Below are 22,460 nucleotides of genomic sequence, written 5' to 3' on the forward strand. Positions count from 1 at the left end.
CTAATTGGAAAGAATTGGAAACTGTAACCAAGGAGGTTTACACAGAATCAATGTAACATAACGAGTTCTGATTACAGGCATGTAATCATTACATTCCATGCACAAATTTAGCAACTGAATGCAGTGGGGGTCATTTGAGCCCTTTGGTTCTTTTTACACTTGAGTCGAGGCACTCACTTTTATTATTTATGCAATATTTCTGTGCTATGTGATGTAATATCTTCCATCTGTTGCCAAACAAACGCATTGGCTAGCCTTTGTACTTTGAGGGCTTCTCTTTTGACAGACCCAGTCCCAGGTAGCACACTGGGGAGAACTGGGTTCTGATGCTTTTGGACAGAGAGAAGCAGGTGCAATAATGAGACTAAAATGACACCTGTGACCTGACCATTTTCTAGAAGTACATTTATGATGTACTTCTAGAAAATGCTGCACACAGCACTGAGACAAACACGGTAAGGCCTGAATTAAACACTGAACACGCAGTATTAGAAGGTCTGAACTGAACACAAAACAGTGTTTTGACACTTTCTGCTCTCAAACAGTGGGTCCAGTACCTCTATCTCCAAGATCTTTCTCTTTTTGAGCGGTGTAGCCCCTCCTATAAGTGGGTTTGGGACCGTCGTGAAAAGACCGTCGTGAAAATGTGTCTTTCCCTGTACTGTGATTGGCTGACTCTATTCACACCCTTTTCACTGTACCGTGATTGGCTGACTCTATTCAGACCCTTTGCTTTGATTGGCTAGCGAGATGCATGATGAAATTAATAACCTTTAATATCACCACACACTTAAAAAAAATACTTTTTTTGAAGTGAGCTTCCATCACTGTGATGACCACTGTTGTTTCTAAATAACACCGCTCACTTCACACTGGGTGTGACTTTTCTTTTATAAGTTATCTTTTTGGGCTTTTATCTGAGCCTTTATTTGACAGACAAAGTGTAGGTGGTCAATAAAGCACAGAAGCTTTAATTATAAAACAGTCTTAATCCACTATAGCAAGTAGGTCCGACCGTTCCGAGGTCGCTGGATTTGACCCGGGGCGCATGTGGTTCAGGGCGAGCGTTCTTGTATTCGTAGGGACTAGATAGTCTGAATATAACAATGTCATTTTTCTTTTCTTTTGACAGTTGCTGACTAACTAGAGGGCAGGCAGAGCCAACTTCAACTTTTACGTTGAATCAGGGTCAAATTCTTCTTCCCTTTTTTGTCCTGGAAGACTTTGCTGAAGGACAATATGTGCTCCTCTCTGTGTGCGTTCATTGATCCATCCAAAACAACATGTTTACAGCGATTGCTTTGCACTCAACCTTCCCTTGTTCTCTTCATATTCAATGACATACTCCTGTAGGCTATCCTGGAAGATGGCACCTTGAGTGCATTGATGAGCGCCTGGGCACAAATGCATTCTGCTGAACACAACAATGAAGCAATAGAAAACGGCTTTGCAATATCGAACTTCTCCAACATTTCAAACTTGGGGAGAAACAGAGAGAAAGGGAAGAGATGAACAGAGAAGAGAAACATTTTGTAAAGGATGAATGGGTGTAGGTGTGAAATGAAAATCATCACAACACCAAGGTTATTATAGTTAAAGTTATACTAGGTAACTTTTTCAAAAATACTAAAGTTAAATTGTATATCTTTTGTGAGTGGCAAATGTTTCACAACACCCACTCCATGAATTTCACCCCCGAAAGCCTTTTATAAACTATTTTCTATTGAAACGGTGGCCAGGGTGTCATTCCCACGAAAATGACGTCATCCGGCCAGAAAACAGAAACGGAAATGCACCGGTTTCCTGTTTGGCCAGGAACTACCGCGCTAATAACAAAAAGGAATCTCACGCTGTTTGCCATTTTTGGATCTCGCCCCTGACAAATACCCCATTATTATATTAAAAATATAATACAAAGCATTTTCACAAAATAAAAACTAGTAAACCTGTTTTAAAAACTAAAACGGACTGAAATGGATAAACATACAGTCAAAAGGAAATGAAAATAGAAACTAATGACAATTTAAAAACCATCATAACCTTGCTTTACACCCAACTACATTATTTATAAGGGACATGACGTGGGGTTACGGGGTTAAAGCAGCCAAAACAAATCCACAATAGAATGGATTGTGTGTTCACTCCTGTGTATTCCGAAAGTTTCTCCAAATGTATTGCAGCTTTGTCGTATTGTCCACGTCGCCTGTGATATGTAGCCTACTCAGACGCCCGTAAAATCTGTAATTTGAAAGTTACAATAATCAAAATGACGTCTTATAGCCGAAACACTTGAACCCTAGCGTCACAAAGCAGTGTTGTGAGAACGTGAGCTCAAAAATCTGCTATTTTTAGCTAAGCGAAAACAAGAGGCTCTTGGGAATAGTGACAGAAAATATGCATTTTAGTAAAATATCTCCACTTTCCCACGAGATTAACACAGACCTCATTCTTCCCACTTCCTCCAGTGACTATATGGCAATGAAGTGATTTTCCCTAGAAATGCTCTGAACGGCCTGTTTGAGCATGTGTCATTTGTTTACACATTTTTGGTTGCCAACAAAGGACAGTGTGAACACAAACCAGACCTAATGAAAAATGCAACAATGTAACAATTTGGTTCTTGATCCGACCGGAGCTTTTTAGAGGACTTTAAGCAGGGGCGGATTAACCCTTCGTGGTGCCCGGTGCTTGGACCCGGTTCGGTGCCCCCCGGGAGCGTTTTGTCAACGGGGGGGGCGGGTGGGGGAGCAGCGCGGAGCCGGTTCGGTGCCCCCCGGGAGCGTTTTGTCAACGGGGGGGAGGGGAGGGGGGGGCAGGGGTCAGGGTTGATGCGCGCGGAGCCCTGCTTCTAAATAACCGCGTTTTTTGCTGTTTATTTTTTTGGTTCCACACCGTTTGGTGCCCCCCCCCAAGGTTGGTGCCCTGTGCTTCAGCACCTCAAGCCCGTTGGATAAGCCACCACTGACTTTAGGTGTGAAAGGCACCCAAGTGTTGCGCTGAATGTGGTGACATATCGATTTCTGTTCAGCCCGCTGGGTGCAGCCATGTTCCAGCGGACGAGGTTACCAGCAGACAAGGTCACGTGCTGTCAATTGGCCAATCATCAAAAGGTCGCGCAAAGGTGACACGTCACTTTTCTTTCCCGTCTATTTATCAGCCTTTGGCTGTTTCACAGCCTGTGGCAATAAGAATGAAAGTGTTTTGATTGCTAGTGTAGTAGACCAGTGGTGGACAAAGTACCCAGCCCCAGTACTTCAGAAAAAGTAGAGTTGAGAACTTAAAGTACTCGAGTTCTTGCTTTTGAAAATATTTAAGCATTCAAAAGTACAAATTATAATTTGTACTTTTGAATACTAATTTGTACTTTTGAATATTAATTAATTAAAATGTAGACAAAAAAAGCAATGATCTTCCAAACATTAAAAAAATATATTTGTGAAAATAGCAGATCTACATGCTCACAAAGCGCTACATTGCGATATTTTGTGAGCTGGTACTGTAGATCTGCTATTTTCACTATATTTTTAAGTGGTTAATTCAATTTGTACCTTTTCTCTTCCTAAAAATGTAGTGGTGTCAAAAGTACAATATTTGTCTTTGGAATGTAGTGGAGTGAAAGTCAAGTATCCAAAGTACTAAAGTAAATGTACTTTGTTACTTTCACCACCAGTGAAGCCTTTTTCTCTTTGTTGTCGACCCAGGTTCTTCTCCCACACACCTTGTCCTTTGACCTTTCAATAATTATGACAGTGTGCCTCACTTCTTGGAGGAGGAAACATTATTAGTGGTCATAAATGTGGGTTTGACCTTATGGCAGTGAACGTGATGTGAATGTATTAAAAAAATGGAAGAGAGAGAGGATAGACTGCAGAAAAATATACCTTGAGCACACCGGGTTCCTCAGGTGTTCCAGGTTACACTAACTAGCCACCTGCAAATCACAAGCAACCCAAGATGACTGGCGTCGTGGTCATCACAGAAATGAACACGGAGTTAAAGCAACAGATCCAAAACGAAGCAGTTAAACTTTACTGTGAAACATGAAAATACTTTCTATACTTACTTTAATTAAATAATAATTTATGGTGAACTAATTACATACAATACACCAAGTAACACAACAGTATAATGAATGTTTCAACCTACGTTTTACAGAGCTATTAAAACAGGAAGCATGTAGCTATCTTTCCCAATTGTGGAAACAATAGGTGGTTTGAAATAATAGAGGTTGTGAAACAAGTCATGAAGTCATGAGTTCATGTGTTTAGTCATAAGGGGGGAATTATTCAGTGGGGAGTGATTTGAGGAGTAGAAATGTAATCTGTATAGAGAGACGTTAGACTTTATTGTCCCACAAGGGTAAATTAATTTCCACAGCACTGTACTTACAACAGCACGCATGACAGCAGCAATACAACAGCAATAACAATGGAAAACAGCACTAGTACACACTCAGTCCTGTTTAGTGAGGCTTGTTGTTTATGGTGACTACGGTGACCAGACGTCCTGGTTTGGCCGGGATTGCCCTGGGTCCTGACAAATATCTCTAAAACACCAAAATGTCCCGGTTTTCAACATTCACTTCCAAATTGTCCTGGTTTTAACTTAATTAAAAATAATAACACTTGTTTTGAGTGCTTACATACTGTAGATGTTTATCATGTTCCATTCTGTTGAAAGGTGCAGTCACTAGGGTGCTATATGCTAAAATAATTGTCCCGTATCCTGATGAAAGATGAGATGGGGAGTGACACGCAGCAAAGGTCGTCGGGATCAGGATTCAGCAGCCCTGATGCCCGGACCGCTACTCTAGCCATCCGGGCCTCTAATTATCAGATTAAGTGATTATGGGTCCCGGTTTGGTTTATCTTATTTCATTTTTTATCCCACGATTTTGTAACCCATTTTTCCACCAAGTGCCAATTGCCTAAGCTTGTAATCCTGGGTGCTACTCTCCCTCTGCCAGGATGGGGAGAACCCTGAACTGAACTCATGCTTCCTTCAATGCATGAGGAGTGAGCAGGCCGCTTCTTATCACCTGACAGGGGGGAGTTTCCCCGGTAGGACGTAGCGCGTGGAAGGAACACGTTATTCCTTTTTTTTTGTAGCCAATTATTATTCAAGCGAAGAGTACACACCAGCTAATCGGCACCGCCCACAATCCGCAAGACAACATAAGTATTGGATTCAAAGCCTCTGCATGTGTTGGCTTCAGACGGGTATGCATGTGTCACTGTGAAAGGTGGTGATTGAGTCAGTGTATGATGTCCTCTGTTGAGATTGCAATGCGTATGATTTGGAAAATTGCAGATCTTCAAGCCCATAATGCGGCGCGTTGCAGCGCAATGTAGAGGGGAAAAAGTAAGGGGCTTAGTATAGACCCCTGGGTGACTCCGGTCAACTAAGTATATAGGGTTTAAGTGGTTAATACATGAATTATTTAATGTTGTATCAACTCTAACTATAAATGGATAACCTGCTACGTTAAACTGCCTACAATAAAAGCTTCAAAAATCTACAACTCTCTGTGAAGAGGAAACATTTAGGTCCTGCATGCTGAGGAATCTGAAATGTTTGCTCAAACCACTTAAATTAATATTTCCTCAGAGTAAAACTAGACTTACTACTAAGTATATTACCTAATGTGATCCTAAGCCGATGTGATCCTAAACTGTATCTTCACTATAGGTCACAGTGGGGTGGATTTTGGTGGAAGAAAGGAAAGCATCAGGAAGTAAGTGGTTAAAAGTCAAGCGACTCCACTCACATCAGCTTTAAATAAATGTTTTAGCAGTGTAATATATGCTCTATAACTAAGAGCTGGGCCCTTAGAGGAGAATCTGATCCAGAGCCTTGCATTGGGCTCTCCAGTGAGACGTGTTTACCCTGTTATGGCACGTCTGTGAAATGGGGCCATTCATCTTACAAACAAGCTCTTGCGCTCAGTGACCCAGATTCTGAGATTAATTTAGTGAGGTGCCTTATAAATACTCAAATGACTTAGACATGCTGGAGTTACCTAACCTTTCCTTTTATAATATGAAATGGCTCTATAGTATAGAGCCATTCAATATTTTGTTCCGAAGCTTGTGGCGTGAATGCGGGGCAGGCCAATTGGGATTTTCTTGTTTGGCCGCAGCACAAACCCATTAGTAGTGTCACGGTTCGAGACAGGGAGGTGTAGGACAGGTGCAGAACAACCAGGCACAGGCAGAGCAGATCGAATACCAAGGGATTTATTATCGAAAGAACAGTTCCAGGAACAGACACAGGAATACACGAGGAGACTAGGAAATGCAAACGCTAGGATCAATGAACACTGTGACAGATATCTACAAACATCCAAACAACTAAACTAAACTAATGACAGGTACAGATAAGGAAAACAGGAAACACCAGGAACAATACTACAAAATGAGATACAGAATACCAAGGCAACAAACGACACAGAACTAGAAGACCTAACAGAACAGGAATACATGAGTAAAAGTCCAAAACTAATAAACACAGACAAAGTCCAAGGGCTGAGGAGCGGACCGTGACAAGTAGAGCAGAAGTAGAGAGCCTCGATCGGGTTTCAACTGCTAATCTATAAAATGTGTACTCAGGTGTGTACTGTAGTCTTTTCCATTTGTCTGAGATCTGACTCCTCGCCTCAAAACTCTTGATTCAGTTCATAAAACCTCCTTTATTTCTAGTATATTTCTGTTCCAAATCTTCCTTTTTTATGTATTTTGTGTGGAGAGCGAAGAAGAATCAACATCCTTGTATTGGCAAATGCACTTGCCCCCAAAAATTGATCCTGACTGCTGTTCTAATTGTTCTTTTGCTTCCCTCTGCGAACCTGTTTGCTTTGGAAATCTTTACATTGATCTTCTCCAGTTTGAATCCATCTTGTAAATGAATTTGTCTGTAGAAACAAGGCTCTCAGCGGGTGTCAGCATGGATTCTGCTGATGAGAACTTACACATGCTTACACAATTGTGACACATACAGTACATTTACACTGCCAAGTTACATCTGTCAGAGTGCTGGAGTGTTCAGTGCGTGATTATATGTGATGCCTGCAGAATAATGTCAGCAAGACATGTACAGTATATACACCATCGGAATGGAAAGGGGAAAATGAAATGAGAGTTGTACCATTTCCGGAGAGCAGCTGTTGTCCTGCCATACACACAGGGCGGCAATTTCATGGAGGTCATGAAGGCCATGGCTAATGTTCCCCCTCAGTTTGGCCTTATACCCCTCAAAATATGATATTCCCTGAGCAATTGTAAGGTTTCCATTAGCCATTGTTTTGCCTGGTAATAATATAAATTACTGGCCATGTAATAAACGTCACGTGTGTGTAAAGGAGATATATGCACGTGCATAATGTAAAGTAGTGCAAATGTTGTGGATAAAAAAATAGCAGATCTACAAACTTACAACGTGTCGTGATGCTGTTGTGATGTTGTGAGCTTGTAGATCTGCTTTTTTCGGTAAGTGGGGCATGAATGTTGGGGAGTGTGGGTTCCTAATGCACCCTCCCCCCACACACACAAACAGTCAAGCAGATCTTCACACTGCAAGACGGAAGAAAAAACTGAAAGAATTGAAAAAGGAAATCAAGGGGGGCTTCCAGCTTCAATTGCAAGTTACGCAAGTAGGCTACAGCTGAGCTCCCTTTCAGAGAGGGATGAATTGAATGAAGAGAAGAGATTAAAATGGGAAAAAGAGAAGAAAAGATATCCCCCTCTTCAGCAGAAATTATTCACTTTTAAATGGGGAGACAGTGGGACTCGGAGTGACATGAGGTAGGCTACTGCTGAGGCGGGACTTAATTATGAGTCATTATTTCCCTGTGTCTAATTTCACCTTCCCTAACTCGACTTATTACACATTTCTTGGCTTAGGCTCGCTCGTACTAAAATGACAGCACTTTGAACACAACAAGAGGGTGGTCATGCTCATTTTTTTTAATCATTCTCTAAGGGTGCGGAAGTGACGGTCATCACTTCCAGTTGATGCCATTAGTTTTGACATTTTCACATTTAATTTGTCAAATGCAAGGTTGGAGGTTTAGCCAGTTAATTGCCTTTAGATTTACACTTCCGTATTGTATAAGCATGCCTGATTCCATCAACATCCTGCAAGACAAACTTTTATATTTTCGTTTGCACAACCTGCAGGCAAAATAAATAACAGCGTAAGTTTGTGTTGATTTCAACATAATTTGTTTTTGAGGACAACAACAGTTTATTTATTGTCTCCGCCAGGCTGGACGGCCGAAGGCCAGAGACTATGTTTTCACCCCTTTCAGTCTGTCTGTCTGTTTGTTTGTTTGTCTGTCTGTGAACATCTAATTTACAGCACCGCTGGACCGATTGGTGTGAAACTTTGCATGCAAACCCCCCTACCCCTAGGCCCTATACCCCTGCGTTTTGCGCGTTCATGCGTTTTGTGCATGGAGGGGTAGGGTACATCTAGCCTTTCAACAACCCCTTTGTTTGAAGGGAACACAGATGCAGACTTCAGACCGAAGGGGACTGTTTTGCGTACTGTCTATGTTCACACTCCCGGTGCGTTTCTGCAGACATATTTTTATGAAATGCTGACAGGTGCCTTATGCACAATGATCAAAGGGTTCTGCCGTGGTTTGTCGCTGAAGTGCAGCATTTTGTCGCTTCAATTCTTGATTCCTTTCCTGCTGAGGATGCTCTTCAATTTGGGGAAGGGGGTGTTTGTTATGACACTCCCTCAGAGGCCGCTTGAACATTTGGAACAGCATTTCCAGTAAATGGCCAAATGTATGATCATTTTGACATTTCACAAAAAGCAGGAATTTACAAAATTCCGTCTGCTGATTCTTGGCATTTTGCAATACTGAAAATAGATCTGTATTTGCAGGCATTAAAAACACACTGTCTGTGCTGTCAATCATGTTTGATGCCTGATAAACGTGCACCCACAGGACAGGAGTGAGCATGGCTGAGTTGTGCATGAAGTTGCCTGCTTCCACACAGCGTATGTGGTGTGTTTTTCTAAAGTAAGCGTGTCAAACAAGGTTGTTTTTAGTTTTAGTTTTACATATTTACACCTATGATTTACCCTCCATAATATATTCACATCAGAAGCTACCACTAATGGTTCTACACACAAGTCCCTAGCCAAAACACAGTGCAAGAAGTTCCCTGACATGCGCGCACCTCCACAACTGTGGACTACTGATGCAATGCAAATCATGTCGGAGAGTTGAACTTTAAAATGTAAATAGTGGAGCATTTTATGTGACTAGCCTGCTTATAAGAGAGACTCGGCTTACATCCAAATTGAAACAACCAAATACAAAAAAGGTTTATGTACATTTAGTAAAATTCAGTTTAACTCAACATTAGATCAAGGCTTCCCTTGTGCATGCTCAGTTTCCTCAATAAGTTATTCAGAGAACTGTACTGAACATGTGTAGCTCACTGGTAGAGAGCCATAGTCACCTACTGTAGCAACCTACAGTAAGGAATACAACCTGTAAAATCTGGCACCGTTGGACCGATCGGTGTGAAACTTTGCACACACACTCCCTGGAGGCCAGATCAGAACCTTGTTATAGCGCCACCAGGAGGCAGAGGAAGCCACTATCTATGTGGTTCAGATCTGATCTGGCGGAGACCTGTGCTCCGAGGAGTACACTTTTCTAGTTATTTAATTCCCATCAGAGGGAGGGAGACCTTTACACTCCCCTTTGGACCTTTTTCTTTAATGAGACAGCTGAGTGGACTTGAGTATACAGGCAGATTTCTGGCATCCTGGCAATTAAAGCCAGAAGTGTATTCCCTATAGGGCGATGTGCCAATGTCTTTGCCATCATCTGTGTTGTTCTTATAGCCTTCAGTGGGTTAACAAGTTTGTGATGGTCTCCAGTCTCCTATTAGGCCTATACAGTAGGTACACAACAGAGTGTACCTATAGCATTGTATTTTGCTTTTTATCTTTATCATACAACTGTCACCAATGACATGAACCAGGAGTGAAGATGTGGTATTACACGCATGTAATACCACATGGATGCTCACAGCCGCCACAGGAGAAATAGCAGGCAAACGCACACCAGTTAAACAGCAGCGTTTTTTTTTTTTTTTGTCATCTTTCGAAAGCTGCCAGAGACAGCAAATTGGGATATCAAAGGAGATTATGTTACATATAGCGCAGTTTTACGAAGCCGGATCTGCCTGTCACCCTACCACCCACATCAAGCCTCAACAATTGCTGTCCTTTGTCAGACGAGAGGCCAGAAAATTATAGAGCAGTGCTTTTCAAAGAGGGGTCCGGGGAGGGGGGGGTTCCAGGGGGCAATCTCTTTTAATATAGAAAAGATCAGTTTAACCAGTTTAAACCCATTTAGATTGGCTAGTTACATTTAAAGCTGCAATCCATAGTAAACATAGAGACCAATTTCTACCGCTCTTGAAAGACAGAAGCACTACTTGGCCAGGGGAGATTTCTTTCCATCTCCAACCACCACCTCCAACCACAGCAGTGTGCTGTTAGTTATATTGTACTAGCATGCTATACCATACTGACTAACTTTTTATTTGTTAAATAAGGATTGAAACTTTAAATGAACACAGAGGATTGTGTAGACTATTAAAGAACTGTCCATAATACAGTATAAAGAGAGCTGGCTGGCTGGTGGCCCAGACCCAAGTCCTGCACACAAGCATGCACACATTTACACCCCATGAGATAGCTATTCAAAGAAACTGTGGACTCAGACATTTCTTGTTCAATTCAAAAGAGCTGGAGGATAGTTTTGGGATTACTTTGAGTAACTCTACACAATCTTCAGTAATGGACGGGACAATCCACTCTGATGGACAGAATGCTCGGGGGCAAAAGAGAAGTTCTGTGCCTAATGCAATGTATTTTTTGTTCCAATAGTATCCCTGGAGGCTCAATGTGACAAGTCCTGCGGTGTCAGGAGCTCGCTGTTTCACTGAAGTCCCACAATTCACTGTGTGCTGCTGCCACGCCATGTGGGCACACGGCTGAGCAGTGCTACTGATCTCCTCTTCAATACACAGCCAGACCAAATATCAATATCCAAGAAGTGTGTAGTGAAGAAAATGACAAAAGGAGTGAGCCTGACCAAGCTAGCTTTTGTTTGAATCGCAAGTCACTCTTACATGTTGAGCAGTGTTTCATATGACATTCTATGACTGGCCAATAAGCCAGTACAGCACACGCAGTCAGTTAAGGGCTGTCCACAATACTTATTTATTTGAGCACCTGAGCACACTGATGTTGTCGTTATAGCTGTGGTGTAGACTCTGACATCCACTTCAGTTAAAGGGGTATAGTTCACACAAAAAAATACTTTTTTTCCCTATTGATTAGTCACTAATGACATTTCTTAGTTTTTGTCGCAATCCTAAGCCAATAATTTGATGACCAGCAGACCGGTAGGCAGCGGTTTCGGTAGGAGACACAAAGGAGACTCTTTGTGTCTCCTGCTGGAACCGCTGCCGGTTATCAAATTATTGGTTCAGGAATGCGACAAAAACAAAAAATCACACCCTGTGTGAAGTGAGTGGTGCCTTTGATGAGCCCCGTATTGACCCCCGTATTGATGTTGTCATCAATGTTTGTGGACAGACATACATACATACATACATACGGACACACGGACAAAGTCATGTATAGGAGTGGTTGCCTTCGGCACCACTCAAAAAATATCCATGAATTCAAGTCTCCATGGGGTGACTAATCGATAGAAAAAAAGTCATTTTGGGGGTGAACTATCCCTTTAAGGCCATCAGTCACATCCAGCTTTTCAGTATGAGGGTGCCATCCAAATTAATTTTGATGTTTGTAGATCTGTTTTTTTTTTTTTACTGTAGCCCAACTGCTTAAATACCTGAGCTCTCACGGTTTAGTTTTTGTACATTCTGTCATTGAGGAAATTGCCTCAGGCAGATTTAATCATGCTCGTTACCCTATTGCGTAGCCTTTTGCTCGGTTCAAGTAGCTGAGCAGTACGTTTTTTATGATACTCAGAGTAGATGTTATCTCTGACCTTCATAGCATTCAAGATGTCCACGTTCATTCACGGTTTCGATCGGGCTTTAACCCTGGCCTTTTTCATGGGTGCTAAACTATCTACCACAGACAGGAAGTCAGTTTTAAAGCGGGACCATACCTCCTCAACCAATGTACAATTGATTACATTGTACAGTAGCTAGCTTCTCCAGTGAGTCGATGTAAGGCCTCACTTGAGTATTTTCTCTATGAACAAAAACAGATGTACATCCTGTCTGTCTGTCTGTCTGTCTGTCTCGCTCTCTGGAGCAGTTAAGGGTTCAACTGAACCCTATTTCATCAGTGTCTTGCTCAAGGACTCTTTGACACAAATTCAGGGGGAGCAGGGGATCAAACCAGGAACATTCCATTTCCCATGCGACCGCTCTACCTCATGAGCCACTGCTGCTAGTACGTACAGTATATAGCGAGAGAAACACTCTGGTTGGAGTCCATCCGAGATCAGCAAGGGTACATGATACGTATGTTTTTTTCCTTATCAACCATATATATAAATATCGATGCAGGGCGAAACATCACATCGATATTGATATAAGTATTAGAACATTTTCATAAAAGGCGATAAAGAAAAACCAGACTCAACACAGGCAGCCATTGGATGTAATGAAAGATCTTGTATTCAGACAGAGAGAGTGGAAGGTTACAGTATCACAGGTATGGTAGGCATCATCGGTCGTCGTCTCTCTGCCATTAAACAGAGAAAGCACTGGTCTTTAACAGCGTCCGTTAACATAAACATATGACATCATTGAAGATACATCGAGCGTCCAGCCGTCGGAGGTGTAGTCCTGCCATTGGTGGATAGTGATGAGTACGTCATCGTCAGATGAGGATGATGATGGTAGATGATGATGGTGTGACAGTTTATCTTTGAACAAACAGCGTCCACATGTCTCGAACAACACGTTGGCCTCGGGTCTGACCGGTCACGGGTCAGTGGTTACTTCAGTGAAACTGTGAGAAGTTAGGCATTGGAGGAGAACACCAAGATATGGTGTTCTAAAAACAATAGATAGTCACAGAACGCCTGTACTCCCTGTAGCTAGTTTGACCTTGCATAGACAGAGACAGGAGAAAATAGGGAGAATAGAGTACATGACAGAATTTAGGCCAAAATGACAGCATTATATTAATTTGACATTTAAAGCAGGTTTAGGACATTAGACAAATTATGATTAATCAAAATATTTCTATCAAGCCTACCTCTTTATCATGATTTGGATAGGGTCAAAGGGCAAGCTGATTGTACCTTGTGACATTATTCAAACCAAACCAGACACAGCCAGGCAAATCTTACAGTGACTAAGTAAGGACACAGAGATTTCAAATGACTTAAGGGCAAATGGATTGGAAGTACAAATGTATTGTAATAAGGACTGTATACTTTAAATCGAAGTGTAGATTAACAAACCTTACATTGTGACAGAGATTTCAATGACTTAAGGGCAAAAATAAATGGTTAATTATTCGGATAACATACACATTTGTACTTCTTCAAAAGGACTGTATAATTTATTCAGATATTAATTCAAAATTTTACTTCTTCAAAAGGACTGTATATAATGGTTATTTATTCAATTAGGAAGCAAAACATGGTCATATTTCATGACATTTTAAGACACCACACAACAAAGTTTTCCCCTTGCAATTTGCAAATAACTTTATTATAATTCGAAAAAATCTCAGCTAATGTACTGTCCCAAACAAACCTTTTCAAAATATGTTTAGATTTAATCAATTTTCAGCACAGTTAATGACATTGGCAGCTTAGCCTTAGAGTGAGAGAAAACTGACCAGCCTGACGTTTTCAAATAATCTGACAAGAGACCTACGTCTCGGGTCAATTCTGGACACGTTCAGAAAATAGAAAAGTTACCCTCCTCGTTGTGAAGCTGCGGTCCAGTGCTTTATTTAACAAGTTGACCTGTATAGGTCCAAGTATTTGAGACTGGAACAATACACTCCTGATACCTGTATTTATTTTACATCTTTACACTTTATTTAGGGAAAAACTCACGTGGAATGGTCTTAAAACTCAAGAAATACTTCCCGATTGCATCATGTAGGCATGGGGGCATCAAACATCTATCCAAGACATTAGTTGAAATCTGTAAGATAGATGGAAATCAAATTTACTGTTTGGCATGAGACCTACAGTTGACTATAGTATGAAACAGAGTTTAAAACAGTTTGGAATAAAATTAAAGTTTTAGCCCTGTATGTCACAATTAGCAGGTATTGTGACATTATTGTTGTCCAGGAATTGGATGAATGGAGTGGCTTACATTCTCGTTCTAAAATGAAACAAAGACAAACAAAGCATTAAACATTTAAATCGAATCATTCATCAAACTCCCCTCTATTTGACACCCATATATCTGTAATATAGTGTGTGTCAGAGGATGAATCTGTTGATGAGAAAGAAAAAAATCAAACTGAAAATCAAAAGAAAAAAAAAAAAGTAAAAAAATAAATTATAACAATTATAATTAAAATATTTAACATTAAAATATAACAATGAAAAATAAGGAATAAACATCTTTGTTCTGAAGAGTATATTAGAGTTAGATAAAGTACACCAAAATAGATCGAAATTCAATTTTTTCCAAAAAGAGCAGATCTACAAGCTCAAAAAAAATCTTAAGTTAAAATGATAAAATATTTTCAAAACTTTTAAAATAATTCAAAATGACTTTATAATAAACTTAATATTATAGTTAATTTTTTCCAATATTGATATTAGAACATATTGAATCTTATTATGGTTAATTTAACTGAGATGGGTTATACATTGAATTCAATGGCTGTAGGGGCAACGTTGCTAAGCAACGTGGCAGTTAGGATTACGAGAACTAACACTTCCTGTAAGGAATTATGGGTAATGAAGTTATAGAGACCAGAGTGGTAAACTAATTTTAACTGACCGGAGAATGATTGAAATTTGGACTAAAATTGTTAGAGAACGAGCGAGACAGACAAACGCGCATTCAAACATTCACGCATGCCTGCATAGCTGAATCGCTCACGCACATAGAAAATAGAGAAAGATAAAAACTTTCACTCTCTCTCACTCCCTAGTACCCACACACACCGTAGAAGACAGCACTGGCGGACCCACACACAGAGAGAGAGAGAGAGAGAGAGAGAGAAAGAAACAAATCGTTCATTAATACACACAGACATACCGAACATACATATTTCAGCGACAAACTAAATTTGGAATGAGAAATATTTTACTGACTGGGTTCAGTATTAGGCTACTTATTAGTTTAAATTATATTAAAAATATTTAAAACTTAGAATTTAAAACTTAGGATTTAAAACTTAGGATTTAAAACTTATTATTAAGGCAAAATATATTCATGGTTCAAAGGAATATAAACAAAGGAATATAAAATGTATTATTAAGGCATTTAAAACTTATTGTTTAAAGCTCAATATATTGGATGGTTTAATCTACAGTGGTCAAAAATAAAACCGGTCAAAGGTAAAAAAAAATATATATATATGCTCACCCCCCGCACCACCCCGGCCGGAGGTGATGAGAAAAAGAGACAGATAAGATATAGTAATGAATACGAAATCCACCAAAACAGAACTAAATATAACCTAGTAACAACAAGCAGTTAACCAGTATATAACCAATATTCAACAAAATCGTGTGGATAATCAGAGATAACCATAACAACGAACTCTTGCGGATTATAAAGTCTGACTATAACCATATTCAACAAAATCGTGTGGATAATCAGAGATAACCATATCAACAAACTCTTGCGGATTATAAACGGTAACAAAACAAAAAAACTGACTTGTGAATTATACATAGCAGTATTAGCAGGTAAGAAATCGCTGAAACGACCTTAATAAATGACCACTAGATAAGAGAATTTATGAGACATTAGGAATGTCTTCCCAGGAATATAAGGTGATAGAACATTTTTTTACTTGACTGACTCCCTGGCGGAGCTGTGTTAAACAGTAATTTAAAAACAGGCTGATAATTTATGAGACAAATAGTTCGGTAAAGACATTAAAATAAAAAGAAATAAAAAGGTATACTCATCAGATCAAGGTTCACATGGAGAAGTTACGTGGAGATCCCAATCACTGGACCATGGTAAAATAAAATAAAAAGATATACATACCGAATCAATGGTTCAGGGATCCTGACTCCGATGGCTGGACCATGTGGAATTTGAGACATGTGGAGAGTCAAAGGGCAAGTCCAAAGGTCCAGCGATCGCGTCCAGGTCCAAAACAAAATAAATAAAATAAAAAATGTGATACTGTTCAAAGATAACCTTCATCTGAATAGAAGTGATACATCCTTACACCCAAGGCTGGTTCGTTTTATACGTATTAAAACATGGTCTGCCAAGGGAAGAGAGTCTGACCGTACAGTTCCGGTCAATAGCTCAGTTCCCCCCGTCCACCTTGTTTTAAACATATCCGGCTCGAAGGACCAATTGATACGTATGTTGTTTTCCTTATCAACCATATATATAAATATCGATGCAGGGCGAAACATCACATCGATATTGATATAAGTATTAGAACATTTTCATAAAAGGCGATAAAGAAAAACCAGACTCAACACAGGCAGCCATTGGATGTAATGAAAGATCTTGTATTCAGACAGAGAGAGTGGAAGGTTACAGTATCACAGGTATGGTAGGCATCATCGGTCGTCGTCTCTCTGCCATTAAACAGAGAAAGCACTGGTCTTTAACAGCGTCCGTTAACATAAACATATGACATCATTGAAGATACATCGAGCGTCCAGCCGTCGGAGGTGTAGTCCTGCCATTGGTGGATAGTGATGAGTATGTCATCGTCAGATGAGGATGATGATGGTAGATGATGATGGTGTGACAGTTTATCTTTGAACAAACAGCGTCCACATGTCTCGAACAACACGTTGGCCTCGGGTCTGACCGGTCACGGGTCAGTGGTTACTTCAGTGAAACTGTGAGAAGGGTTAGGCATTGGAGGAGAACACCAAGATATGGTGTTCTAAAAACAATAGATAGTCACAGAACGTCTGTACTCCCTGTAGCTAGTTTGACCTTGCATAGACAGAGACAGGAGAAAATAGGGAGAATAGAGTACATGACAGAATTTAGGCCAAAATGACAGCATTATATTAATTTGACATTTAAAGCAGGTTTAGGACATTAGACAAATTATGATTAATCAAAATATTTCTATCAGTACACAAGCTTCCAATAAAGCCTGATTTATTATACCTAATTTTCATCGTACAATGGTGTCTCACCTGAGATTATAGAGTGGCAATCTTTTGGCATACAAGACAGTCTTTTGAAATTACCGTAGGCAATTAGACCTGTACACATGGGGGGCGTGATAAAAAAAGATATATATATTTTGCATCAAAACTATTCATATAGTTGATTCCTCATACAAGTTGATGCCTTTGTTCGTGGTGAAGAAGCTCAGGAAAACCTACTAAAATGATGTGACTTTATCGCCAATGTGCTGATAACACAAACAGTTAAAAAAAAAAATGGTCACAGAGGAAGACACAGAAAACAGAACCAGATGGAAACAGATGATTCCACGATGGGAATTAGCCGAAAGGAAAAGAAGACTTTTCAATCGACCATTCACACAATGCTTTTCATCTGCTAACTAAAATGAAAACTGCTGCGTCTCTCAATGCAAGGGGTCAGAGAGGGCAGCGGTGCTTGAAATTGCCCCTTATAAAACCACCCAAAATGTGATAAAGTAGTTGTATTACCTATCTATGGCAGTGTTGGTCAACCCAAATGCCCTCAATTTAAACAATACAACAACACTGGCAGTGGATGCGGATAGGCAGCGAATGCTATTTACAGTAAATCAATGAAGAGTGTTGCGGACTTGCGGTCATGTCTCTGGTGACGGTGAGCGTAGCAGTTTTCAGTCAAAAATAAACATGAAAAGCCAATAAGCAATATAGAACAAAAACACATTAAAATGATCTAGAATAAAAACATTAAAATAATATTGCATGTCCGTAGGCCTATATTGCACATCAAATCAATGAATGTCCACTATGCATTAAATACAATTGAATGGCTGCAGGCAGGAATGACACTGTAGAGTTCACAGATAGGGGAGGAGGGGTGGGGTCGTGAGGCAGGGACAGTCTGCATGGGTGGGAGAAAAGATCCTTCACTGATGAAGGAGGGAGACAGAGTGGTTGATGCTGATGTTTGTGGCATACAGATGAGTCAAGAGGAGACACTTCTGTGCAAACTCATTTTACACTATCAGTTTGTACAAAAAAATGACATTATACTAAGGCAATTCAGATCAAGATGCAGTCCAAACAGAAAGTCAACAGCTGGCAGGGGATTGAGGGTGAACAGCGGCCGGCTTGTACTTGTAAAATGTACAAACTGATATTCACTTTATACATGTTTCACTTTAAACTATCATTGTATGGTTTATTGTTTCCACAGTGTGGTGGGGTATGTCACACCAGCATATCACACACATATTGTGTGTTATGCACAATATATATTGTACTGTTTCTTTTTCATTTATTTTCTTTTACATTTATTTCAAATAAATGTGACTTTTTTAAAGCTTCTCAACCGAGGTATGTGCAACTACATACAATCCCCAAACCGCGCCTCATTTGACTGCAGTGTTAATGAAAGGAAGTCTATGATGAAAAATATGAACTCGAATATATTAAACCAGTGCCCCCCCTTTCACAAATATTGCTTACAGTGCCCCCCCAAAGTTCTCTGAACCCCCCCCCCTGCCTGGGGGGCTGTACCGCCCCCGTTGAGAAATACCAATTTAAAGTAACAAACTGATTATTTTAACCCTGGGGTTAAACTGCTCCTTAGTAGTGTGAACTACATATATTTTATGTATTTATTTTATGATTCACATTACAATTTTGAGAGCTAATATGAACTAAATGAAAACTAAATATATATTTTACAAAAAGCTGGAAAATTGTGCAAATCTTTTCAAGCCTTTTTCTCAAAATTACAATTAGTGTCCAGTTATCTCCGAAAATATTCCAAATAGTGCAGTCTTCCCAAAAAAACACAAATTCTCCTTTCTCTTGGGGGAGAATTTCTCACAATACCTAACAAACAACATTGACTGTAGTGGGAATGTTCGAATGTGTTTTATAATGTTTTATATCCCCATTATCTCCATTATCCCCAATATCACCATTGATAGTGGTAAAAATATACAGTACAAATATTACTTAAATAACAAGTATTGGTACCACAACTTACTATACTGTACATACTGTACCGTATGTTATGGTTACTCTGGCTTGGGTTGCAAATTGTTCTTTTTGGGCTGAAAGAAGTTTTCAATGATGGCCTCAACCAAGTCATCCAACTCCTTCTGCAACTGTGCCACATCACTGTTACCGGGGGCAGCACAAAGCTCTGTGTAGTATTTGATCTTTGGCTCTGTGCCACTGGTTCTCAGGGTGGCCACACCCCCATTGGAGAAGACAAATGTGATCATCTGACTGGAACTGGAGGTTGGGAGAAGCGCCTTGTTGTTGGATTGGTTGCTGTCGTAGCCTGTGGTGAGGTCTCGTACAGCAGTGACGGCAAAGCGGCCACACTCAGTCGTGTAGGAACCCTTCTTGTCACCGTGGTTACGGAGGTGCTCAAACAGACTGTGTATCACCTCCTGGTCATGGCAGATGAAATAGGAGTTCTTCGTGATGTGGTAGCCATACTCTTCATAGATGGCGGTTAGTTGCTGGGAGAGGCTTGTGTTTTTAGTGGCCAGATAGGAAGTCATCTCTCCTGCTATGGCTGCAGCACTCACTCCATCTTTGTCCAGTACATAGGTAGTGCACATATATCCTATGGCCTCCTCGAAAGCAAACAACACAGTCTTTCCCTGGTCCAGCAGGTCTTTGGCTCTGTTCCCTATCCACTTGAACCCTGTCAGTGTTTCCTCGAAGTGGAAGCCCTCCTTCAAAGCGATGGCTCGTATTATCTTGGATGAGACAGTGCTTGCCAGCATGTAGACATTCTTAATGGAAGAAGAATCTGGGTTTTGTTGTTTCCAACAGCGGAAGACCCACCAGCCCATCAATGCTCCCAACTCATTACCACTGAACACACGCCACTGTCCACTACTCCTCTCAGCAACGGCTAGACGGTCAGCGTCTGGGTCATTAGCAAACACCACGGTGGCCCCTTCCCGCTCTGCCAGGGAAAAGGATAGAGCCAGAACACCCTCTCCTTCCTCAGGGTTGGGATATTTGACCGTTGGGAACTCAGGGTCAGGGTCCTTCTGCTCCTCTACAGCATATGGAGGGTGAAGGTCGAATGCTTTGAATGCCGATTGTACAAATGTGTGGCCCACCCCGTGCACCGACGTGTGCACAATCTTCACCTCTGAACCCTTGTTAATCTCCCTGTGGTGACAGTGTTTCTGGATGGCAGTGAAATATTGTGTGTGGATGTCCTGGTAAGGGTCATGGAGCAGGGGGCTCTGCAGGGCCTTCTCTGCGTTCCAGGATTCAGGCCACGGCTCCAGGTTCTCCTCTATGGCATTGGAAATGCCTTTGTCATGTGGGGGGATGATCTGGGCACCGCTTTCCCAGTACACTTTATATCCATTGTCCTGTTTGGGGTTGTGTGAAGCAGTAATCATGATTCCAGCACAGACTCCCAGGCGGGACACTGCGAAAGGCACAAAGGGTGTAGGTACGACGGCAGAGAAGATGTGTACAGGCACCCCATGGTTGACGAAGATGGCTGCTGCCAGGTTAGCAAAATGCTTGCTGTTACCCCCGCTTTCAGGGTGGGCCCGGGCATCATAGCCAATCACCACCCCTCGTTCCTTCAGGTTATCAAAACATTGCTCTAGGTAACGACAAAAGCCCTGTGTGGTCTGGATTATAGTGAGGTTGTTCATGCGGGATATGCCAGGGCCCATGGCTGACCTCAGACCTGCTGTGCCAAACTCCATCCTGGAAGAGAAACATTTTCTCAGCTCTGCCACTGCCTCTTTCTTTACCAGGTTTTCTACCAGAGACACTGTTTTTGGATTTTTGTCATATTCCAGCCACTGCTTGATGGCTTGGTCCAAGTCGATGTCACCGGTTGCGGACACACCAATTATCACCTTTTCTCTTTCCATAGCTAGTTGTAGTGAATATTGCAGGCACTGGCCACTTATACAGCAGCACAAACATCACATGGTTTATGGCCAAATATGGAGATGACTAATGTCATCATTATGAAATCACTGGCCCGAACAGGTACAGGAAATAGTCTGTAAATTACGGGCACCGAACAGGTCAGCCATTCCAAATATGGAGTGCCACAGGCTCCAGACTGAGTACTTGGAGGCCACATACTTATAAAGGTCAAGTACATAAGAGTCTAAAATGATCTTGTTCTGGTTAAATAAATCATTGTAAGAAACACACGCACGCACGCACACACACACTCACGCACGGCCTATGCCAGACAGAGTACTTAAAGCAGTACCCATTATCATTATTGTAAATTGTAAAAGACCAAAGGCTTGGCTGGTTATCTAAACCTGAGCCAAGACCCGCTGCAATGGTGTTCAAGCAGAACTTAAACCGAGCTGTTCAACCCAAGTAGTTCACAAGATGACAGAGTACTAATTAGAAGGTAAAAGAGAATCAGTGTGAAAGGCTCTGGAATCGCCAGAGTATCTGGGTTGTAAGGCCCGATACCCTGGTAGTACATTGTAAGCTCTCGGGGAGAGGTTTGAGGATGTGGGAAGGGCTCTGTAGTCGCCGGCGTATCTGGGTTGTAAGGCCATGGTTGGCCTTGTAATGTTATACAATTCACAATTTATGTTTTTAGCAGGGCACTCCTTTCCAAAGTTACTTTAAAAAGTGCAGGATTTGATTGCACATTTTATCAAGCAACAATAGGGCAAGTGGCGATGGCATTATGAGAGTAAAGACCTGGTGAAATTAAAAATACGTTTTTCACACTTTTAGAGCATACCCACGGTCATAATTAGGACATGACTATCATTAGATGCCAAAAAAATGAAATAATCCATATCATATCTATCTATATCTATATCTATATCTATATCTATATCTCTATATATATATATATATATATATATATATATATATATATATATATATATATATATATATATATATAGTATTGTTGTGATCCATAAATTGGCAATAAACAAAATATATATCATATGCAAAACAAATTGACACTGAGCCACTGTTGCCCCATAATCAAATATAGATGGGTCGAGTGGGAAGGATTTCCATTATATAGGATTGAAATTCATTCAAGAATCAGGCACAGGAGGAGAAAGAGGGAGGGGGAGGGGGACTAGGTACTTGCCAATAATATGATAATAATGGG

At 40.8% G+C, this 22,460-nt stretch overlaps 1 protein-coding gene across 1 annotated transcript; it reads right to left on the reverse strand.

The window, feature by feature from the left end:
* Window positions 1–19,377: 19,377 nt before the first annotated feature.
* LOC311057250 (phosphopentomutase-like) lies at window positions 19,378–21,225 on the reverse strand (the record flags this gene model as incomplete). The annotated part of the gene is made up of 1 exon (XM_084074201.1): window positions 19,378–21,225. The coding sequence occupies one exon, from the start codon at window positions 21,223–21,225 to the stop codon at window positions 19,378–19,380; it is 1,848 nt and encodes a 615-aa protein (XP_083930327.1).
* Window positions 21,226–22,460: the final 1,235 nt, after the last annotated feature.

The sequence above is a fragment of the Gymnoscopelus microlampas genome, assembly GCF_963454915.1.
Source record: "Gymnoscopelus microlampas genome assembly, chromosome: 12".
Taxonomy (NCBI): domain Eukaryota; kingdom Metazoa; phylum Chordata; class Actinopteri; order Myctophiformes; family Myctophidae; genus Gymnoscopelus; species Gymnoscopelus microlampas.